At 46.7% G+C, this 22557-nt stretch overlaps 1 protein-coding gene across 1 annotated transcript in view; it reads right to left on the bottom strand.

Annotated features, from left to right (window-relative positions):
• The window catches only part of LOC143961989 (NACHT, LRR and PYD domains-containing protein 3-like), a 118027-nt gene that overhangs the window by 76577 nt on the left and 18893 nt on the right, over window positions 1-22557 (bottom strand). Inside the window, exons 2-3 of the mRNA XM_077471333.1 lie at window positions 2264-2331; window positions 96-398 (exon numbers count right to left, since the gene is read on the bottom strand). Of these exons, the coding sequence (XP_077327459.1) occupies window positions 96-398; window positions 2264-2300 (340 nt within the window). The 5' untranslated portion in view covers window positions 2301-2331. The remainder of the gene's footprint in view (window positions 1-95; window positions 399-2263; window positions 2332-22557) is intronic.

Here is a 22557-nt window from a genome sequence, read left to right as displayed (position 1 = left end):
GTTAATGGCTTTCCCTGGATGACATTCCTTGTTCTTCCTCTCACAGATATTGATCAGGAATTGGTAGGAAATTGTCATTATAGATGGGAACTCACCATGTTGTGCTCTCCTCTCCTGGAGGTCATTTGCGGGTCCCTTCAGACCGATCAGTGTAAAGACATCAACGGTGACATCCAGAGCCCCTTCTTCTCCATATGTGTCTATCAGTATGTCCTTGGTGGTGATCCAGTCTGCATTTTCTAGTTTTCCTCGGGGGATGGGACGTTCATCTTTATAGGAGAAATCAGACAATTTGTTCCTAAATCTCTTGAAGTCACTTCCTTTCAGATCCTCCAGAGAATATATGAGAAGATCCCCGGGGGTTTGTGGGACCTTTCCCAGGACACCAGGAGCCGACCCTGCAGAGAGGACAATCAGCAACCATAAACATTCATCCTGATTGGAGGATTTCTGACATATGACAGCAGACAAGTCTGTACTGGCAGCCAACGATGCTATAAAGAGCATATAGAAGGCAAAGGAAATGATCCCCAATATGTCTATATGTACATTATCTTATGGAGGGATTGGATTCCCTGTGGTAATCTCATATGATTGCCTCCATAGTGGTAAATTACCTCTCAGATGGATTAACCCCCCTGACGGTATTCCCGAGGCTGGCTCGGGGTGGAATTTTCATACCAAAAGCGGTATTCCCGAGCCAGCCTCGGGACAGCATCGCTGGATCCAGGAGGAGGATTACTTACCTTCTCCCTCGGATCCAGCGTTGTCTCCCCGCTGTACGAGCGAGCCGTGTCTCGCTCGATGCATTACATCGCCGATCTCCGTGCCCTGCGAGCGTTGCGACGCACGGGCACGAAGATCGGCGCCAAATTCAAAAAGTGAAACAAACAGTATACATACAGCATAATGTAATCTTACAGATTACATTGCTGTATGTAAATATTTCACATCCCCAGTGTCCCTAGTGGTCTGCCCAGTGTCCTGCATGTAGTTTTATATAATAAAAACTGTTCTTTATGCCTGGAAACTGGAGATTGTCCATAGCAACCAAAACTGTCACTGTACATCAAAAATGATTTTAGACCAGCTAGAAAACAGCGATAATAAATTAGAATCACTCGCAGAATTGAGCGATAGCGATTTGTGGGGAGATCCGTCATCAAATACTGAAATGTAATGACAGTGACAATTCTGCAACTGAGCAAATTTCTGTGTTTTTGATTTGATTACATTATTGAATAATTTTTATTATTGTTATATTATTATTTGGTACAATTATTTATAATTATTTCTTATATTATAATTTATGATTTAATTTTTCAAACTTTATTATACCCGGGATGTCTGCTACACTCTGGTTTGGACAGATTTAAGTGAGTTATTCCTAAGAATTACAGGACTACAATATAAAACGCCAAATTTTCATGCAAAATAATGGTACCGCTTTTAGCACCTAAAATCCGAAATAATCGTACCGCCAGGGAGGTTAATATTGGATTCAAACAACTAGGGGGCTATTTTTTTTATCACCTTTGTGAAGTCCCTATAATGTGTCTAATATGTTTATTTCCTATGATCATCAGCTCCATCTAGTGGTCAAATGCCATATCTTACTGGTTGAGGTATTTCAAGAAAATAATAATGTATTATGAGCTGATGATCATAGGAAGTAAACCTATTAGACAAATTACGGGGATTATTAGTGATGACTGTACAAATGACACAAACTCATAGTAATTATTTTATATGCAGACCTCCTAATGTATGGATGATCATTTTAAACATCATGTTTATTGACTGTTTCATAGTAAACTAAAAGAAAAATATAAAACTTTTAAAAAACCTTCCCCCCTGAATAATGAGGAGTCTCATCAGTGTGAACTAAGAACTCTGATTACCCCAAAATCTCCCAGCAATATGTGTCATGTGACACGGGGCTGTTTTATTCTTAGGATTATAGATAAAGTATTCCCCCGACCACTACACAAAAATAGCCAAACAATTTAGGGTCCTCCAGTCATTATGGATCACTGGACCATCTCAATAATTTCCATCAATGATAAATAAAATCTGAAGACACAGGAATGCGATGGTGGAATTGATGAAGACTCCTGAACTCTTCTAATGGGTGGACTGACCAGATGTCTACAGGAAATGCCCAGACTATGGAGACATAAGATTTCTATCATCTAATTCCAATCTCTGGAGATGTGAGGTGGAGGAAAACATTGGAAAGGATTGTCAGGATCAGCAGTCATACCTTGTGAGGAGGAGGATGAGGAGGAAGAGGTCGCCATGGCATCAGGAGATGATCCGAGATGACATCACCTGGAAGGACCACAAAAGAATAATAACTTCATTTGTAGTTCGATGAACGGAACCAATAAGGAGCATGTGTTCCCTTCTGTGGAAAACAATTGGCTGACTGGTTGTCCAATTAGAAAGTATTAGGCCGCGTACACACGCGCGGACTGTTCGCCCAACCTTGTTCGGCAAACAGTTTCATCAAACAGTCCGCTCAAAATTTGCATGAGCGGACTTGCCCACACACGAGCGGACTGTTTGACGAACAAGGTTGGGCAAACAGTTCGCTCAACTTTTGAAATGAACGGACTCGCCCACGTAAGGAGGAGGCAAATCCGCCCATTTCAAGCGCGTGTACAGGTAGGCGGGGCCCGCGAAGGAGACGTCGCGGGCTCCGCCGCCTGGAATGGGCTTAAAGGGGAACCCCAACGCCGAAAAAAATCGGCGTGGGGTTCCCCCCCAAGTCCACACCAGACCCTTGTCCGAGCACGCTACCCGGCCGGCCAGGAAAGGGGGGCGAGCGAGCGCGCCCCCCCTCCTGAGCCGTACCAGGCCGCGTGCCCTCAACATGGGGGGGTGCCTTGGGGAAGGGGGGGCCGCGCGGCCCCCCCACCCCAAAGCACCTTGTCCCCATGTTGATGAGGACAAGGGCCTCTTCCCGACAACCCTGGCCGTTGGTTGTCGGGGTCTGCGGGCGGGGGGCTTATCGGAATCCGGGAGCCCCCTTTAAGAAGGGGGCCCCCAGATACCGGCCCCCCACCCTATGTGAATGAGTATGGGGTACAATGTACCCCTACCCATTCACCTGTGAAATAAAGTACAAAAAAAAACACAACACAGGGGAAAAAATATTTTATTGCACAGCTCCGGGGGTCTTCCGTCTTCGGGGGTCTTCTCGCCGGACTCCTCCGCTATGTGTGTGTAGCTCTTTTGCTAGCGGAGGAGTCCGGCTTTCTTCCTCCCCGCCGCCATCCTCTTCTCCCGACTTCGGGGGTCTTGTCCCCCTCTTCGGTTCTTCTGCCGGGCCACCGCGCCTGGTCCGGTGGCCCGGTCTTCTGTCGCCGTCTTCCGTTCTTCTGTCGCCGCCTTCGGTTCTTCTGCCGGGCCACCGCGCCTTCTTGTAGCTCTTTTACAGGCGGTGGCCCGGTCTTCTGTCGCCGATGTCGCCGCCGACTTCCGTTCGTGTTCTTCTTCTTGTTCTTCTCCAGGAGATGTTGACACGTCGCTCCCTCCGGCCGGAATGCCAGAGCCGCCCTGCGCTGTCACTTATATAGTGACAATGGGGCAGGGTCACATGGTACATGTCACATGGGTTGGTCACATGGTGACCCCGCCCCCTTACGATGTCATAGTCCCCATGTGACATCAACCCATGTGACCAACCCATGTGACATATACCATGTGACACCGCCCCATTGTCACTATATAAGTGACCGCAGAGCGCGTCCCTGGCATTCCGGCCGGAGAGCTCGTCGAGTCAACATCTCCAGGAGAAGAAGAAGAAGAAGAACAAGAAGAAGAACGGAAGGCGACAGCGGCGACAGAAGACCGGGCCACCGCCTGTAAAAGAGCTACAAGAAGGCGCGGTGGCCCGGCAGAAGAACCGAAGGCGGCGACAGAAGAACGGAAGACGGCGACAGAAGACCGGGCCACCGGACCAGGCGCGGTGGCCCGGCAGAAGAACCGAAGAGGGGGACAAGACCCCCGAAGTCGGGAGAAGAGGCCGGCGGCGGGGAGGAAGAAAGCCGGACTCCTCCGCTAGCAAAAGAGCTACACACACATAGCGGAGGAGTCCGGCGAGAAGACCCCCGAAGACGGAAGACCCCCGGAGCTGTGCAATAAAATATTTTTTCCCCTGTGTTGTGTTTTTTTTTGTACTTTATTTCACAGGTGAATGGGTAGGGGTACATTGTACCCCATACTCATTCACATAGGGTGGGGGGCCGGTATCCGGGGGCCCCCTTCTTAAAGGGGGCTCCCGGATTCCGATAAGCCCCCCGCCCGCAGACCCCGACAACCAACGGCCAGGGTTGTCGGGAAGAGGCCCTTGTCCTCATCAACATGGGGACAAGGTGCTTTGGGGTGGGGGGGCCGCGCGGCCCCCCCTTCCCCAAGGCACCCCCCCATGTTGAGGGCACGCGGCCTGGTACGGCTCAGGAGGGGGGGCGCGCTCGCTCGCCCCCCTTTCCTGGCCGGCCGGGTAGCGTGCTCGGACAAGGGTCTGGTGTGGACTTGGGGGGGGAACCCCACGCCGATTTTTTTCGGCGTTGGGGTTCCCCTTTAAGCCCATTCCAGGCGGCGGAGCCCGCGACGTCTCCTTCGCGGGCCCCGCCTACCTGTACACGCGCTCGAAATGGGCGGACTTTCCGAGCGGGAACAGTCCGCTCATTTCGAAAGTACAGCGGACAGGCCCACACACGGGCGGACTGTTCGCTCAAACACAGTTTCAGCGGACAGTTTTTCGGAATTTCCGAAAGACTTTGTCCGTCCAACTGTCCGCTGAAACTGTCCGCTGAAAGCCCACACACGAGCGGACTGTCCGCCCAAACACTGTTCAGCGGACAAGGTTGGGCGAACAGTCCGCCCGTGTGTACGCGGCCTTAGACTTGGATGGATTATTGTCATTTACAACCCATAAATATGAGGGTCAATCAGAACCTTCTACTCAACATTCATCTAGTTGGTATATTGGGGTCACAAAAGAATTCTATCCTGTTGAGGGCCACAATTTATACAGACTTGTATTTTTAGGTGTCACCTCTACAAATTAGTGATGCACCGAAATTTTGGCCGCCTGAAACATATCGGCCGAAAATGCCCTTTTCGGCAATTTGCCGAAAGAGAAAAACGGCCGATAATGGAGCCGAAAATGGGGCGTGGCCTGGGTGGGGGCGGGGCTCCGCCCCCCACCCCTGGTGACGCCCATCATGGGGGGTGTATAGCGCAGGAGAGCCGCCTCTGCCGCTTGTTTGATCACAGCGCCGGGAACATCACAGCTTTCATTTCAATAGCTGTGTGTTCCCGGCCACGCGCTGTCACACGCAGCCCCTCCCCCTTGTCCAGGCACTTAGATAGACAGATCATCCGCAGGATTGGACGGATGATCTGTCTATCAAAGTGCCCGGACAAGGGGGAGGGGCTGCGTGTGACGGCGCGCAGTCGGGAACACACAGCTATTGAAATGAAAGCTGTGATGTTCCCGGCGCTGTGATCAAACAGGCAGCGGAGGCGGCTCTCTTCCCTGCACAGGCAGGCTGCAAAATGGCACACAGGCTGCAACAAAAGGGGACACACTGGCTGCAATAAAAGGGGACACACTGGCTGCAAAAGGGGACACACTGGATGCAAAAGGGGACACAGGCACACTGGGGGATGCCTCCTGTACCACGTCCTCTGTCTCTGACCATCTCCTGTACCATGTCCCCAGTCTGACCATCTTCTGTACCATGTCCCCAGTCTCTGACCATCTCCTGTACCACGTCCTCTGTCTCTGACCATCTCCTGTACCGTGTCCCCAGTCTCTGACCATCTCATGTACCACGTCATCTGTCTCTGACCATCTCCTGTACCGTGTCCCCAGTCTGACCATCTCCTGTACCGTGTCCCCAGTCTCTGACCACCTCCTGTACCATGTCCCCAGTCTCTGACCACCTCCTGTACCATGTCCCCAGTCTCTGACCACCTCCTGTACCATGCATGCAGTCTCTGACCACCTCCTGTACCATGTCGCCAGTCTCTGACCATCTCCTGTACCATGTCCCCAGTCTCTGACCACCTCCTGTACCATGTCCCCAGTCTCTGACCACCTCCTGTACCATGTCCCCAGTCTCTGACCACCTCCTGTACCATGTCCCCAGTCTCTGACCACCTCCTGTACCATTATGCAGTCTCTGACCACCTCCTGTACCATGCATGCAGTCTCTGACCACCTCCTGTACCATGTCCCCAGTCTCTGACCACCTCATGTACCATGTCCCCAGTCTCTGACCACCTCCTGTACCATGTCTCCAGTCTCTGACCACCTCCTGTACCATTATGCAGTCTCTGACCACCTCCTGTACTATGCATGCAGTCTCTGACCACCTCCTGTACCATGTCCCCAGTCTCTGACCACCTCCTGTACCATGTCCCCAGTCTCTGACCACCTCCTGTACCATGTCCCCAGTCTCTGACCACCTCCTGTACCATGTCTCCAGTCCCTCCTGTACCATGTCCCCAGTCTCTGACCACCTCCTGTATAAAAATATTTTTTTAAAACAGTCATTTTCGGTATCGGTGCTGTTTCGGTATCGGTTTCGGTTTTCGGCCTAGTGTATTTTTCATTTTCGGTATCGGTTTCGGCACCAAAAAACCCATTCCGTGCATCCCTACTACAAATCTGTTCCATTCTTAGCCAAGACTGGTACTAATCAGCACCAAAGTATCAGCCAGTAAGATGTCTACAGAGAGGTCAGGTAATAAAAAGGAGAAGGCCCCAAAATGGAAATTCACTAATAAGATGCTTCCAAGAGGATTCTTCAGGAAGGTTGGTATTTACTCATCATAAAAACAGGTTAAAAAACATAAACAACACATTGTGTGGCTCTTTAGTGGCCACTATGTCAGGGAAAGGTGTACAGTACACTTTAACTACTTCCGGACCGCCCACCATTGTTATACATTGGCTGTTTGAAGAGGAATATCATTGTTATGGCAGCAGCAAGCTAGCTACCATAACCCTGGTATCCTCTTCTTCAGTGAGTGGTCCAGTTTAAGATAAAAGTGCGTTGTGAATTTATGAAGAAATAATACATTTTGCTCCCAAAAGAACACTTCCCCTCCAATCAGAATTAGGTGACTTATTTATATGACCCATTGAAAAGCTGGGCTGCGACAAACAAAATCTCACGTTGACTCAGATTGAAGCCACAAAAACTTTTAATTCAAGGAAGGCTTGGGTAAATAAACCTATTTATCAGAGAATGAATAGATATCCTGAAGTCAACCTCAGTATGGGCTCAGATGGTCTCAAAGACAATGACTAAGATACGAAGTGAAGGTTTACCCCAACAGGACAAATAACACCTCTATTAGAAAAGTAAATAATGGAATTGTGTCCAAAATGTTCAAATTTTTCCCTTCTATTTCAGGTCAACTATCTACCGATGCTGAGCCACCTCACTTCCTTACTCAATACTTGGCAGCCCCTATGTGTATCATGGCTTGGACACATCGCAGCTGTAAAGGTCATTACTCAAGCTCCTACACCTTTATAGACTGCTCCCGATCGCAATCCCAACATACTTCCACTGAGTGATACAGCACCGGGTATATAAATATATCTGGGGATCCACGAAACCTAGAGTGCCTCAATCTGTTCTAACCCGCAGCATACTTAACGGAGGTCTGGGAGTGCCGAACTTTATGCGATACTACCATGCAGCCCAGTTAGCACAAATTACACTCTAATTACACTCTATCATGCAAAAGCTGAAATGCCTTTGTGGGTGGCTCTGGAAGAAATTGATATTCACCCCCTCACAATCTCTAATCTGCTCTGGCTGCCCAAATCTGTTTATAGATCTGCTACGAACCCAATAACGTAGCACTCTCTAAACCTATGGGGTAAGCTTAGTAAACCATTTAACCTAACCGCTCCACTAATGTCTTTCCTTAATAACCCACTTTTACCTGGCCTCGGCCAAACCCTCCTCCTTTCAAGCTTGGGAGCATGCGGGTCTGACCCGCATTTATGATCTGGTTACAGGTGACACCATGAAAACATTCCCAGCATTGCAGATGCAGGCACAACTCCTGCCGCGGGAGTGTTTTGTTATCTCCAGATCAAACACTTTGTCCAAACAATCACTGGAGCCGGTACAGAGCTGGACAGCTTAACTATATTCGAGAGTACATGCAATTCCTACCTGCATGCCCCGGGCATCATTTCCCGACCTTTACGCTCACCTAACGTCCACCCCAGCTGCACCCCCATCTTATGCTCTTTGCTGGTCTAACGACCTAGCTATAGATTTAGATGCTGAAGATTGGTTAAACATATGGTCTAACACCAAAGCCTCAACTCAAAATATTGTCGCCTCAGAGGCCAATTATAAAGTTCTCATGAGGTGGTACTTAGTGCCAGCAAGAATAGCCAAGCTTCTACCATCTCACCACCCAGTGTATTTCAGGGGCTGAGGAGTACCCATGTGCACATTTGGTGGACGTGCCCAGTCGTACAGCGTTTCTGGGCGACAATATTTTTAATGGCTTCTACACTATTGCAACAACCCCTAGCATCTGACCCGTCTCTCGTCCTACTGAATCATTCCTCACAGGACTACACCAAAGCTCAACTAAGCCTACTTCTACAACTTCTGATGGCAGCTAAGCAAACAATAGCGAGAGCCTGGAAGACCCGACTCTAAATATCGTTGAAGTGAAAAACAGGGTTACCCGGGCCATGATACATAGCAAAATAGAAGCCACTCTCCTAGACAAAATCCCCCGACATCTCAAAACCTGGGGGCCATGGGCCACTCACTTCATGCCACATGAATTTGACGAACGCCTTCTCAAACCCTGACCCCCTATGGGCCCGTTACTGAATACAAATAGGCAAAGAGTTCTCGCTACCCCGTATGAGCCGTCCAGCCAGGAACACACCCCCCTTATCTCTATTCTCTCTGTTCTCATACCAAGAACAGCCTTTCCTCCCCTACAATCCTATCTGCTCCGCAGATGACGATGCTTGATGCCCCCATGGCATATCCACCGTTATGCATCTTTATCCACAGAGTACCGCTATGAAAGAACCTGTGTGAAGTATTGGGCTTTGGCCCCTGCTGATAATAAAGTTTGGGCTCACACTTTTGGTTATAATTAAGGCTTCTGTTAGTATTCCCTGAGAGTTATGTAGCATTTTAATCTGTAATCATCTTCCTTTGAACTGAATGTACTCTGTTCAATGTAACAATCACAAGCTGAATTGTATGCATCAGTACATGTTATTTGCTTGATACCAATAAAATCTTTGAAAATAAAAAACAAATACACATTATAAAAATAGAATATATTAACTTAAAGAGATAAACTCCAGACACATGTGAGACCCCTGGTGGTTGAAGGTGCTATTACCTTAAAATCATTCCCAGAAAAGGTTAATTATTAAGTCTTGCCTACCAATGAAAAGGAACACATACCTTTTGGGCAGAACTTATTATAATTTTATGATCTCATTGTCTGAGATGGTATTTAGAAGCAAGTAAGATGCCATGAGGGAGGAAGGCTCAAGGACCTACCCTGAGGGGGACACTGGGAGATACACACACTCCCAGACAGACTGACACCCATGCACCATGCATGAATACATATTTTCACATTCATGAAGATTCCTGAACCTGATCATTGGAACTCGGAGGTCACAAGAAGTAAATCCTCTTTAAGAGTATCCATTTTTAAAGCCACAGCAGCCATCTTAACTCTGGTAACCAGCCATTAGGAGCAGTAGCCATCTTGGAATGGGTAATTATGTCATGTTGATTTTATCATGTATGGTCTCTCAAATATTGATGTATTGAATGTAATACTATTAATGATCGTTCTCCCGAATCAATAACCACCTTTTAGATTTTTCTCTAAAGACTCAAGTTTTTGGCAAAACAAACGTCTAATTTATTTCACATTATTAACCACTTACTTACCTGCAGTATAGTAATGGTTGGGCGTGTGAAATACAGACGTTCTGTTTAATTGTCATTCTCACCAGGTTACTGATTCTACTGAGAAGTTATCATGGTGATATTATGTCCAAGGTACTACGCTCATTTTACGGGCGTTTCCAATAACTGTCAAGATGTTCATGTGACATAATCGATATTTTAATTCCATGTAAATATTTGTTTTTTGTCAACCAATAAATGTAACTATTTTGTATGATCAGTTGTCTCCATAAATAAGTTTCACATGTATAGACTGTGTCATATAGATTGATTTTGTATCTTAAAAATATCCCCGTTAAAAATTACTTAATTATAAAAACTGTGCAGGAAACTGTCCTTAAAAACCACAAGTGGTCTCTGCAACAGATTCGCCGCAAGATCCCTTTTATCGGAGGCGGGAGAAGTCCCCACTCCTGCCGGTGCTCTGGTGCCCTCCACCACTTACCGGAGCCATGGCAGCGGCGGAGGTGATCGGGTCCTTCTTGTGACCTGACAAGGAGACTAGTGAGGGGAACATCTGTCTACATATCATTGCTGGGCGGAAGCAACGTCAAAACGTCACTTCTGCCCATAGCTCTTAAAGGGCCATTTTTTTCATTTTTTAAATGACAAAATTATTCTTTTATTGCATTTTACTGTAAATATGAGATCTCAGGTCTTTTTGACCCCCAGATCTCATATTTAAGGGGTCCTGTCATTTTTTCTATCACATTCCTTGTAATAGGAATAAAAGTGACACAATTTTTTTTTTTTGAAAAAACAGTACAAAAATAAAAAAGGTAAAATAAATAAGGAAAAAAATAAATAAACGTGCCCCATCCCAACGAGCGCGCCTGCAGAAGCAAACGCATACGTGAGTAGCGTCCGCATATGAAAATGTTGTTCAAACCACACATGTGAGGTATCGCCACGATCGGTAGAGCGAGATCAATAATTCTAGCTCTAGACCTCCTCTGTCACTTAAAACATGCAACCTGTAGAATTAAATGTCGCCTATGGAGATTTTTAAGGGTAAAAGTTTGTCGCCATTCCACAAGCGGGCGCAATTTTGAAGCGTGACATGTTGGGTATCAATTTACTTGCGTAACATTATCTTTCACAACATAAAAAATAGACTAACTTTACTGTTGTCTTGTAAGACCGGTGCTCAGATACGGTGTGACAGAAAGTATTGCAACGACCACCATTTTATTCTCTAGGGTGTTCGAAAAAATATATATAATGTTTAAGGGTTCTATGTAATTTTCTAGCAAAAAAAAAAAACAGTTTTTAACTGGTAAACAACAAATCTCAGAAAGAAGCTCAGTCCTTAAGTCAGGGCTCCACAAAACCCGGGTGCCAGGTCGCATTTGCGACTAGATTTAACGACCTGGCGTCTGGGGCAGCACAGCTGGGGGTATCCTGTCTCCGTGGACCCCCCCGGCGTGATCGCGTCGGGCCGCGCTGCCGGCGGGCGGTAATTGAGCCCCCGGCTTTGAGGCCTTCTGCGATCCTATGGTTCCTTCTGGAATCTGGCGCCCTCTTGTGGTGGCCGTTGGAATGACAACCAGCAATGCTAATGGAGCTTCCCCTGCCTGCCAGCCTATCTCCTTCCCTTTACTTAGAACTCCTAAACATGATATATATTTTTAATTCTAACACCCTAGAGAATAAAATGGTGGTCGTTGCAATACTGTCTGTCACACCGTATTTGCACAGCGGACTTACAAGCGCACTTTTTTGGGGAAAAATTTATTTAATAAACAAAAATAAGACAACAGTAAACTTAGCCCAATTTTTTTTTTATATTGTGAAAGATAATGTTACGCCGAGTAAATTGATACCCAACATGTCACACTTCAAAATTACGCCCCGCTCATAAAATGGCGACAAACTTTTACCCTTTAAAATCTCCATAGGTGACGTTTAAAATTTTTTACAGGTTGAATGTTTTAAGTTACAGAGGAGGTCTGGGGCTAGACTTATTGCTCTCACTCTACCAATCCACCGATGTGGTTTGAAAACTGCTTTCATATGCGTTCGCTTCTGCACGCAAGCTTGGCGGGACAGGGTGCGCTAAAAAAAATGTTTTCTCTTTCTTATTTTAACTTTTATTTTTATTTTTTTCACTGTTGTTTTTTTTAAAAAAAATGTGTGTCACTTTTATTCCTATTACAAGGAATGTAAAAATCCCTTGTAATAGAAATAAGCATGACAGGTCCTCTTATATATGAGATCCGGGGGGTCAGAGAGACCTCACATCTCATATTTACACTAAAATGCAATTTAAAAAAAAATTGTCATTTGAAAAAAATAAAATAAATAAAATGTCCCTCTAAGAGCTATGGGCAATGACTTGGAGACAGGTGGGGGGGGGGGGGGGGGGCATCTTCCCCTCACTCGTCTCCATGTCAGGCCAGGGACAGGTCCAGATCACCGTCACGGACCTGGCTCCTAACTTTTTTTAGCTGGCTCCTAGATTCCAAGCAAATTTGTCAACCCCTGCCTTAAGTGGTTAATGGGTGGGGTCTGTGTGTGTCCTTCAGACCAGACTATTCTGTGTACAGTATACTGATATGTCAGGTTTTTATGATATTAAATTATATTAATTCCTATGAATTCTGAAGGAGATATGAGGAATAACCTTCTGATGAACCGCAGGTTACAAATGTTAGAAAACTAAAGACTCTGAGAGTCGGCTGTGAAAGGAAAGTTTGCAGACAGAGCAATTAGTTACTTAACCACCTCGCTCCCGCCCTATAGCCGAATGACGGCTGTAGAGCAGGCGCGTTCGTCCGGGTGGCCGTCCCTGGACGTCCTGATGTTTACTTCCGCAATCGCGGAAGATCTGTGTTCGCCGTGTCCCCCGGGGACAAGCAAACACAGATCGCTGTAAACGGCCAATCACAGCGGCCGTTTACAGCGTGATCGGCGTGTCCAATGGGAGATGATCTCATATGTAAACATATGAGATCATCTCTCAGCGCCAATCTCCCTCCTCACACAGACAGTGTGAGAGGGGAGAGATGAACGGCTGCAGCGGCAGCCGTTCTGCTTTGAGTAAAAGAAAAAAAAAAAAGCGCCATCCTCCCCCAGCAGTGCCATCCTCCCCCAGCAGTGCCATCCGCCCCAGTGCCATCCACCCCAGTGCTACCTGCCCCCAGTGCCATCCACCCCAGTGCTACCTGCCCCCAGTGCCACCTGCCCCCAGTGCCACCTGTTGTCAGTGCCATTTGTCCCCAGTGCCATCTGTCATCAGTGCCACGTATTAGTGCCATCTGTCATCAGTGCCACTTGTCATCAGTGCCACCTGTCAGTGTCACGTGCCATCTGTTGTCAGTGTCACGTGTCATCAATGCCACTTATCAGTGCCATCTGTCATCAGTGTCACGCGTCATCGGTGCCATGTATTAGTGCCATCTGTCATCGGTGCCACGTATTAGTGCCACGTGTCTTCAGTGCCACGTATTAGTGCCACGTGTCATCAGTGCCACGTATAAGTGCCACGTGTCATCAGTGCCACGTGTCATCAGTGCCACGTATAAGTGTCATCATTGCCACGTATCAGTGCCATCTGTCATCAGTGTCACGTGTCATTGTCCTGGTGCTTCAAAAGTGTAATAAATAGTCAACAAGTTAGATGTGTAATTTATGTTCCTAGAACACGTGATGGCGCTACCTGCATGTTGGGCCTCTCTATGTGGCCAGGCTGTGAAAAAGTCCCACACATGTGGTATTGTAATACTCGGGAGTAGCAGAATTTTTGGGGGGGTGTCATTTGTGGTATACACATGCCACGTCAGAGAAATAACCTATTACAATGACAATTTTGTGGAGAAAAAAATGAAAAATCTTAATTTTGTAAAGAATTGTGGGAAAAAAATGACAACATCAAAAACCTCACTATGCCTCTTACTAAATACCTTGGAATGTCTACTTTCCAAAAAGGGGTCATATGGGGGGTATTTGTACTTTCCTGACTTGTTCGGGTCACAAGAAGCGAGATAGGCCACCAGTACATCAGATGTGATCAATTTTGTGCGATTCGCACCACACCTTGTAGACTCTCTAACTTTCACAAAGACCAAATAATATCCACTAATTTGGGTTATTTTTACCAAAGATATGTAGCAGTTTAAATTGTGGCCAAAATTTATGAAGAAAAATTAATAATCTGCATAATTCTATCACAGAAACAAAGAAATATGCGTTTTTTTTTCAAAATTTTCGGTCTTTTTTCATTTATAGCGCAAAAAATAAAAACCCCAGAGGTGATCAAATACCACCAAAAGAAAGCTCTATTTGTGGGAAAAAAGGACAAAAAATTAATTTGAGTACAGTGTTGCATGACTGAGTACCGTATATACTCGAGTATAAGCCGAGATTTTCAGCCTCTTTTTTGAGGCTGAAAGTGCCCCCCTCGGCTTATACTCGAGTCATCGCCGTCTGACTGCTCGATCAGCGTATCGAGCAGACAGACGGCGGACATACTACAATTCGAAAGCCGCGCCTCCGCCTCCGCCTGTGATAGGCGGAACACTGAATTTCCCAGCAGTCAGTGTTCCGCCTATCACGGACATCCGCTCATCCTCGTACTACGGACGAGGATGAGACGATGTCCGTGATAGGCGGAACACAGGCTGCTGGGAAATTCAGTGTTCCGCCTATCACAGGCGAAGGCGGAGGCGCGGCTTTTGAATTTTAGAATGGCCGCCGAGGCGCCGACGAAGAGCGGCGATCCTGGCAAGGCACGGGACGGAGGCAAGGCAAGGCACGGCACGGGACGGGACGGAGGCAAGGCACGACACGGGACGGAGGCAAGGAGGCAAGGCACGGCACGGGACGGAGGCAAGGAGGCAAGGCACGGCACGGGACGGAGGCAAGGAGGCAAGGCACGGGACGGAGGCTCGGGACACAGGTAGGCTGGACACACACACACACACACACACACACACACACACACACACACAGGGATGGATGGATGGAGACACACACACACAGGGATGGATGGATACACACACACACAGGGATGGATGGATGGAGACACACACACACAGGGATGGATGGATGGAGACACACACACACAGGGATGGATGGATGGATGGAGACACACACACACAGGGATGGATGGATGGATGGACACACACACACACAGGGATGGATGGATGGATGGACACACACACACACACAGGGATGGATGGATGGATGAACACACACACACACAGGGATGGATGGACGGACACACAGGGATGGACGGACACACAGGGATGGACGGACACACAGGGATGGACGGACACACAGGGATGGACGGACACACACACAGGGATGGACAGGCATGTCTCACCCTCGGCTTATACACGAGTCAATAAGTTTGCCAGTTTTTTGGGGGTAAATTGGGGGCCTCGGCTTATATTCGGGTCGGCCTATACTCGAGTATATACGGTAATTGTCATTCAAATTGTGAGAGCACCGAAAGCTGAAAATTGGTCTGGGCAGGAAGGGTGTTTAAGTGCCCAGCAAGCAAGTGGTTAATCCAACAGACAATGTGTTATAATGGTGCTCAACACAACACCGGTAGACATGTTCATTCGTGTTCGTCCGAATGCATTTTCATCCGAATTTCAGCTATTTTTGTTTTCGTTTTGACAAACGATAACGAAAGCACAGAATCCGAAAAACGAAAGATCCGACATAAATAAATGCTTTATTTTCGTTTTCATTGTTACAACAGTTCGATATAGAATAGGAGATTCGACGTGACTCTGACAATAATCTGTGTCTATAGAACCTGTGGTCGAATGTGCCTAACCTTACCTCTAAGGCCGCGTACACACGCGGGGACTGTTCGCCCAACTTTGTCCGCTGAACAGTGTTTCGGCGGACAGTCCGCTCGTGTGTGGGCTTTCAGCGGACAGTTTCAGCGGACAGTCTGCTGAACAAAGTTTTTCGGAAATTCCGAAAAACTGTCCGCTGAAACTTTGTTTCAGCGAACAGTCCCCTCGTGTGTAGGCTTGTTCGTCAAACTAAGTTCCGCGCATGCTCAGAAAGGATTTACACGCCGAAGTTTGCATTGCAGTGTATAGGACGTCGTTTTCTAGTCCCGTCATACGTGCCGTTCACGTCATCGCGCACGGTTTCAGCGGACTGTTCGTTCGTCGTGTTTGGGCAAGTCCGTCCATGCTAATTTTGAGCGGACTGTCCGCTGAAACTGTTTGACGGACAAAGTTGGGCGAACAGTCCCCGCGTGTGTACGCGGCCTAATAGTCCAAGATTATATAGAGAAAATATCCGACAGAAAAAAGATTTGACAGAGAGAAAAGATTCTGCAAGTTACTGTCCTAAAAAGTGTTTGGGGACCCGGGTCCTGCCCCAGGGGACATGTATCAATGCAAAAAAAAGTTTTAAAAAAACTGCCGTTTTTTCAGGAGCAGTGATTTTAATAATGATTAAAGTGAAACAATAAAAGTGTAATATTCCTTTAAATTTCGTAGGGGGGGTGACTATAGTATGCCTGTGAAGGGGCTCATGTTTCCCGTGCTTAGAACTGTCCCTGCACAAAGTGTCATTTATGCAGGAAAAAAAGTCCTTTAAAATCACTCGCAGCTATTATGAATTGTCGGCTCCGTAATACAGAGAACACTCATTGAAAGTCATTGATAAAAAAATAAATAAATAAATAAAAAAGCGTGGGAGTCCCCTAAATTCAATTACCAGGCCCTTCAGGTCTGGTATGGATATTAAGGGGAACCCTGCCTCAAATTTAAGAAAAAAATTGACGTGGGGGTCCCCCTAAAAATCCATACCAGACCCTTTATCCGAGCATGCAACCTGGCAGGCTGCAGGAAAAGAGGGGGGACGAGAGAGCGGCCCCCCCTCCCTCCTGAACCGTACCAGGCCACATGCCCTCAACATTGGGAGGATGCTTTAGGGGGTCTGTGACCCCTCAAAGCACCTTGTCTCCATGTTGATGAGGACAAGGGCCTCATCCCCACAACCCTGGCTGGTGGTTGTGGGGGTCTGTGGGCGGGGGGCTTATCAGAATCTGGAAGCCCCCTTTAACAAGGGGACCCCCAGATCCCGCCCCCCCTGTTTGAAATGGTAAGGGGGTACAAAAGTACCCCTACCATTTCACAAAGAAAGTGTAAAAAATAGTTAAATAAGACAAACACACTTTTGAAAAATTCCTTTATTAAAAATAAAATAAAAAAAAGATTCCAGCGGTGGTAATCCACTCTTGCTATCCAGCGACGGACGATCATCTCTCCAGCGATGGCTGATCTGAATCAGCGCAGCGAACCCATCATTCTTCTGTCTCCACGGAGGAGACACTGCAAGGATTCCGGCGGCCTGACGTTTCTTATATACGGAGGGCGGGGCCACCCGTCACCTGACCCCGCCCCCTCTGACGCAAGGGGAAACCCGGGGTTCCCTGTGACGTATGGGTGACCCCGCACCCCTCTGATGTAACACAGGCAGGTTTCCGTTACATCAGAGGGGGTCGGGGTCACCCATACGTCACGGGGGAACCCCGGGTTTCCCCTTGCATCAGAGGGGGGCGGGGTCAGGTGACGGGTGGCCCCGCCCTCCATATATAACAAACGTCAGGCCGCCGGAATCCCTGCAGTGTCTCCTCCATGGAGACAGAAGGATGGGTTCGCTGCGCTGATTCAGATCAGCCATCGCTGGAGAGATGATCGTCCGTCGCTGGATAGCAAGAGTGGATTAGCACCGCTGGAATCTTTTTTTTATTTATTTTTTATTTTTAATAAAGGAATTTTTCAAAAGTGTGTTTGTCTTATTTAACTATTTTTTACACTTTCTTTGTGAAATGGTAGGGGTACTTTTGTACCCCCTTACCATTTCAAACAGGGGGGGCCGGGATCTGGGGGTCCCCTTGTTAAAGGGGGCTTGCAGATTCTGATAAGCCCCCCGCTCGCAGACCCCCACAACCACCGGCCAGGGTTGTGGGGATGAGGCCCTTGTCCTCATCAACATGGGGACAAGGTGCTTTGAGGGGTCGCAGACCCCCAAAGCATCCTCCCAATGTTGAGGGCATGTGGCCTGGTACGGTTCAGGAGGGAGGGGGGCCACTCTCTCATCCCCCCCTCTTTTCCTGCGGCCTGCCAGGTTGCGTGCTCGGATAAAGGGTCTGGTATGGATTTTTAGGGGAACCCTGCGTCAATTTTTTTTTTATTTGACGCGGGGTTCCCCTTAATATCCATACCAGACCTGAAGGGTCTGGTAATTGAATTTGGGGGACCCCCACGCTTTTTTAAAAATTTTTTTTTTTTTTTTTTTTTATCAATGACTTTCAATGAGTGTTCTCTGTATTACGGAGCCGACAATTCATAATAGCTGCGAGTGATTTTAAAGGACTTTTTTTTCTGCATAAATGACACTTTGTGCAGGGACAGTTCTAAGCACCAGACACATGCGCCCCTTCACAGGCATACTATAGACACACCCCCCCTATGAAATTTGAAGGAATATTACACTTTTATTGTTTCACTTTAATCATTATTAAAATCACTGCTCCCGAAAAAACAGCCGTTTTTAAAACTTTTTTTTGCATTGATACATGTCCCCTGGGGCAGGACCCGGGTCCCCAAACACTTTTTAGGACAGTAACTTGCAAATTAGTCTTTAAAATTAGCACTTTAGATTTTGAACGTTGGAGTCCCATAGACTCTAATAGGGTTCTAAAGTATGCTATATACTAGCTCCGTCGAATCTTCTTTATACATTCGACAGACACCATAAACCTTCAAAGACAGATTCGACCGTAATTCATGTGGATTTTCGGACGAATGCAATTTTTGAACGAAAAACGAAATAAATAAAAACGAATTTCGGGAGTAACTAAATTAATTAATTTTTCGGACGAAAACGAAATTCCGAAACAAAATTTTTTACTCTGCACATGTCTAAACACCGGTATAAAGAGGATTTATTTTTATATTAGATATTTATTAAAACCTTTTACAAATTCGGCAAACAAAATACAAGAGTCCGGTAACAAAGTGTGACATAAGAAGAAAGTCATGTAGAAGAAGGAAGAAGGAAAGCGTTCAGAACACAGTCTCTTGTGTATCACTTCCATATTCACAAACCTCAATGAGAAGATTATAGATGAAGGAATTACAGACAAACATGTTGTGATGTATACTTAGATTATCAGTAAAGGAAGTAATCAGGGTAATAAAGGAAATAGCATATCAAAGATTAACAGAGTAAGTAGTGAAATAAAAGAAAGTAGAGAACAATAGAAGATTACACGGTCAGCCGGTCTAAACACTTACCCCCGGATACCAGATCTTATTCCCCATATCTTACTCCCCAAACCCACCCTCACACCCCACTTGATCCTCTGACCCCCCCGCCCCATATCTCCTACTCCAACCCCCTCTAGATCGCCGCTCACACTTCCACTCCGCTACTACCTATCATCACCCCACAACCAGACCACTCATCTCTCTCTCCCTCCTAATTGAGCTCCCCCCAGTTCGGGGAAGCCCAATTTCCCTCCATACACCACATGGCTCCCACCATGTCCTTCCCACATCTCTCACCTTCACCCCGATCGCTCAAACTCGTCTCTCTAAACATAAAGGGACTCAACAAACCAGAAAAAAGGTCGCAAGTCCTCACCGTGATGCATAACATGAAGGCAGACATCGTTTTCCTACAGGAAACCCACTTCAAGACAGGGTCCATCCCCAAACTCGAAAACTATCGCTACCTGCTAGCCTTCCACATGACAGACCCAAATTTAAAAATAAAAGGGACTTCTATCCTATTAGCCAAAGACCTCCCCTTTCAAATAACAGACACCCTTAAAGATGAACAAGAGCGATACATTTTCCTAAAAGACACGATATGGAATACACCCATTACATTAGCCAATATTTACAGCCCGAACACTTCACAGGTCCCCTTCTTTAGAATGGTCACCCGACTACTGACTACATTTTAGACGGGACTCTTAATCCTAGGGGGGGAGTTCAACATTCCATTAAACCCCCTCCTCGACTCCTCCACAGGTACATCCCAGCTCCCATTTCGAGCACTAAGACAAATCAGGCTATCTTTACAAGAACTCACTCTCCATGACACATGGAGAACAATGCACCCTAACACCAAAGACTACACTTTCTTCTCTGCCCCTCACAACAAATACTCTCGCCTAGATTACCTCTTCATTAGTCAGAAAGATATACCTCTCCTTTCCGCTTCTTCGATTGAATCTATGACCATCACGGATCACAATCCAATCACTCTACGAATAACATTTCCCCTCACCACCCACAGCACTAAAATATGGAGACTCGACCCCAACTTACTCACAGATAAGGACAGGGTAAATAAGGTGGCAGCAACTATCTCCAACTATTTTGTAGACAATGACACCCCTGAAACTACACCGTTAACCCAATGGGAAGCACACAAGTACGTGATACGGGGACATCTCATCTCCAAGCATGACCGACAGAAACAAATGAACGAGCTACTCACGAAAATACAAACACTGGAAAGAAAACACAAACGAGACTTAGCCCAACGCACCCTAGAGGAACTCTCTGAAACTCGGAGAAACCTCCTAGAGCTGTTAGATCAAAAAATCAAAAGGAAACAAACACTATCTCAGAAGCTCTTCTACGAGCATAGCAACAAAAGCGGACACCTACTGGCACAGGCACTACGCACTAAAAGAGCTAAAACAATTGTTCACCAGCTTAAAACATCAAACGGAAACACAGTACAGAGCAGCCCAGATATTGCACATGCCTTCGAGCAATTTTACACACGTTTATATGATCTAAAAGCCTCAGAACCCACTCAGATACTAGGAAAGATCTCATTGACAGTTTCTTACAAGCTCACTGCCCCAAAGCACTGTTACCAGAAACCTCCACCCAACTAGACCTTCCCATTTCCAAACTTGAATGGGACACAGCCCTGAAAAACCTAAAACCCGGGAAAAGTCCAGGTCCAGACGGCCTCTCGGCAGTTTATTATAAAACATTTGCAGAAGTCCTACACACTCCATACCTTAAGGCATTTAACTCGCTTTCCTCAGAACTCCCGCTCCCACCCTCTATGCTGGAAGCCCACATCACTGTAATACCAAAGGAAGGAAAATACCCCACACAAACTGCAAATTATAGACCGATCTCCCTTTTAAATTTGGATATAAAAATTTTCGCCAAAATCATAGCAAATCGCCTGCTCCCACTCCTTCCAAGTGTTATTGATCAGGACCAGGTAGGCTTTATCCCTGGCAGAGAAGCCAGGGACAACACTTTAAAAGCTATTAATCTCCACCACTTCCTCACCTCTACCAGTACAGTGGGTTTCTTTCTATCATTGGACGTGGAGAAGGCATTTGACAGGGTTGCCTGGGACTATATGGAAGCAGTCCTCCAAACTATGGGCACAAGACACCGCTTATTGAGCTACATAATGGCATTGTACTCCAACCCAATAGCACGAGTCCGAGTCAATGGCACCCTGTCAGACGCCTTCTCCATCTGTAATGGTACGAGGCAGGGCTGCCCCCTTTCCCCAGTCCTCTTCGTCCTCACCCTTGAACACTTTCTAACAAGCCTAAGATCTAATCCAGACATTAGAGGTGTACAAACCACCACCAAAGAATACAAACTGGCGGCCTATGCCGATGATATTCTCCTTTTCCTCACTGACCCGCATATCTCTCTACCCAACCTTCTAAAAGAATTCCATCAATTTCAACTAATTTCAAATCTCAAGATCAACTTCTCCAAATCCCATGCCCTAAATGTATCGCTCCCCAGTAGTGTAGTAGCCCAATGCAAAAGCAACTTCCCCTTCCAGTGGAAGGAGGACCATATAACATACCTAGGAATCCAGCTCACACAATGTCTAAAGGACCTATACAGTAAAAACCATCTCTATATACTACAAAACCTCACTAACGACTTTAAACGGTGGAACAAACCCATCTTTTCCTGGTTTGGTAGAGCAGCCATATTAAAAATGAACGCCTTACCCTGCCTATTATACATCTTACAAGCGGCACCTATCCACATACCCACCACCTTCTTCAAGTGTTACAAGAGTCTCTGTACGCGCTTCCTCTGGGGAGACCGAAAACCCAGACTCAGCTATCAACACCTATCATTACCCAAGCTTAAAGGGGGGATAGGTCTCCCCGACAAAAGAAACTACTATAGGACTGGATCCACCTGGAAGCCTCCTTTACCCCACTACCACTACATACCTTACCATGGATTCCTCATAAACACATCGCAAGTGATACCCTCTCACACCCCCTGATTGGTCCAACATTGAGAAGCTTCCGAGAGTCCTGCAAAGTGACTTCCCTCTCATCGACACCTGGTCCTCTTACTCCAGTTCACCTAAACCCAGACTTCCCACCTGGACTACACAGGAACTTCCTGAATGAGTCCTGGCCACACAAAAATGCCTTAATATGCTCAAGGCAAAATTATACCCTACGATAAACTACATTCCGACAGCAAAAACCCCCCCATATCCCCCTGGAACTACTTACTACTGACCCACTACCTCAATG

The sequence above is a fragment of the Lithobates pipiens genome, unplaced genomic scaffold (genome assembly GCF_037356315.1).
Source record: "Lithobates pipiens isolate NorthernLeopardFrog02 unplaced genomic scaffold, aLitPip1_a1.2 Scaffold_8, whole genome shotgun sequence".
In the NCBI taxonomy this organism is placed as follows: domain Eukaryota; kingdom Metazoa; phylum Chordata; class Amphibia; order Anura; family Ranidae; genus Lithobates; species Lithobates pipiens.
This window is presented reverse-complemented; position numbering and strand designations above follow the sequence as displayed.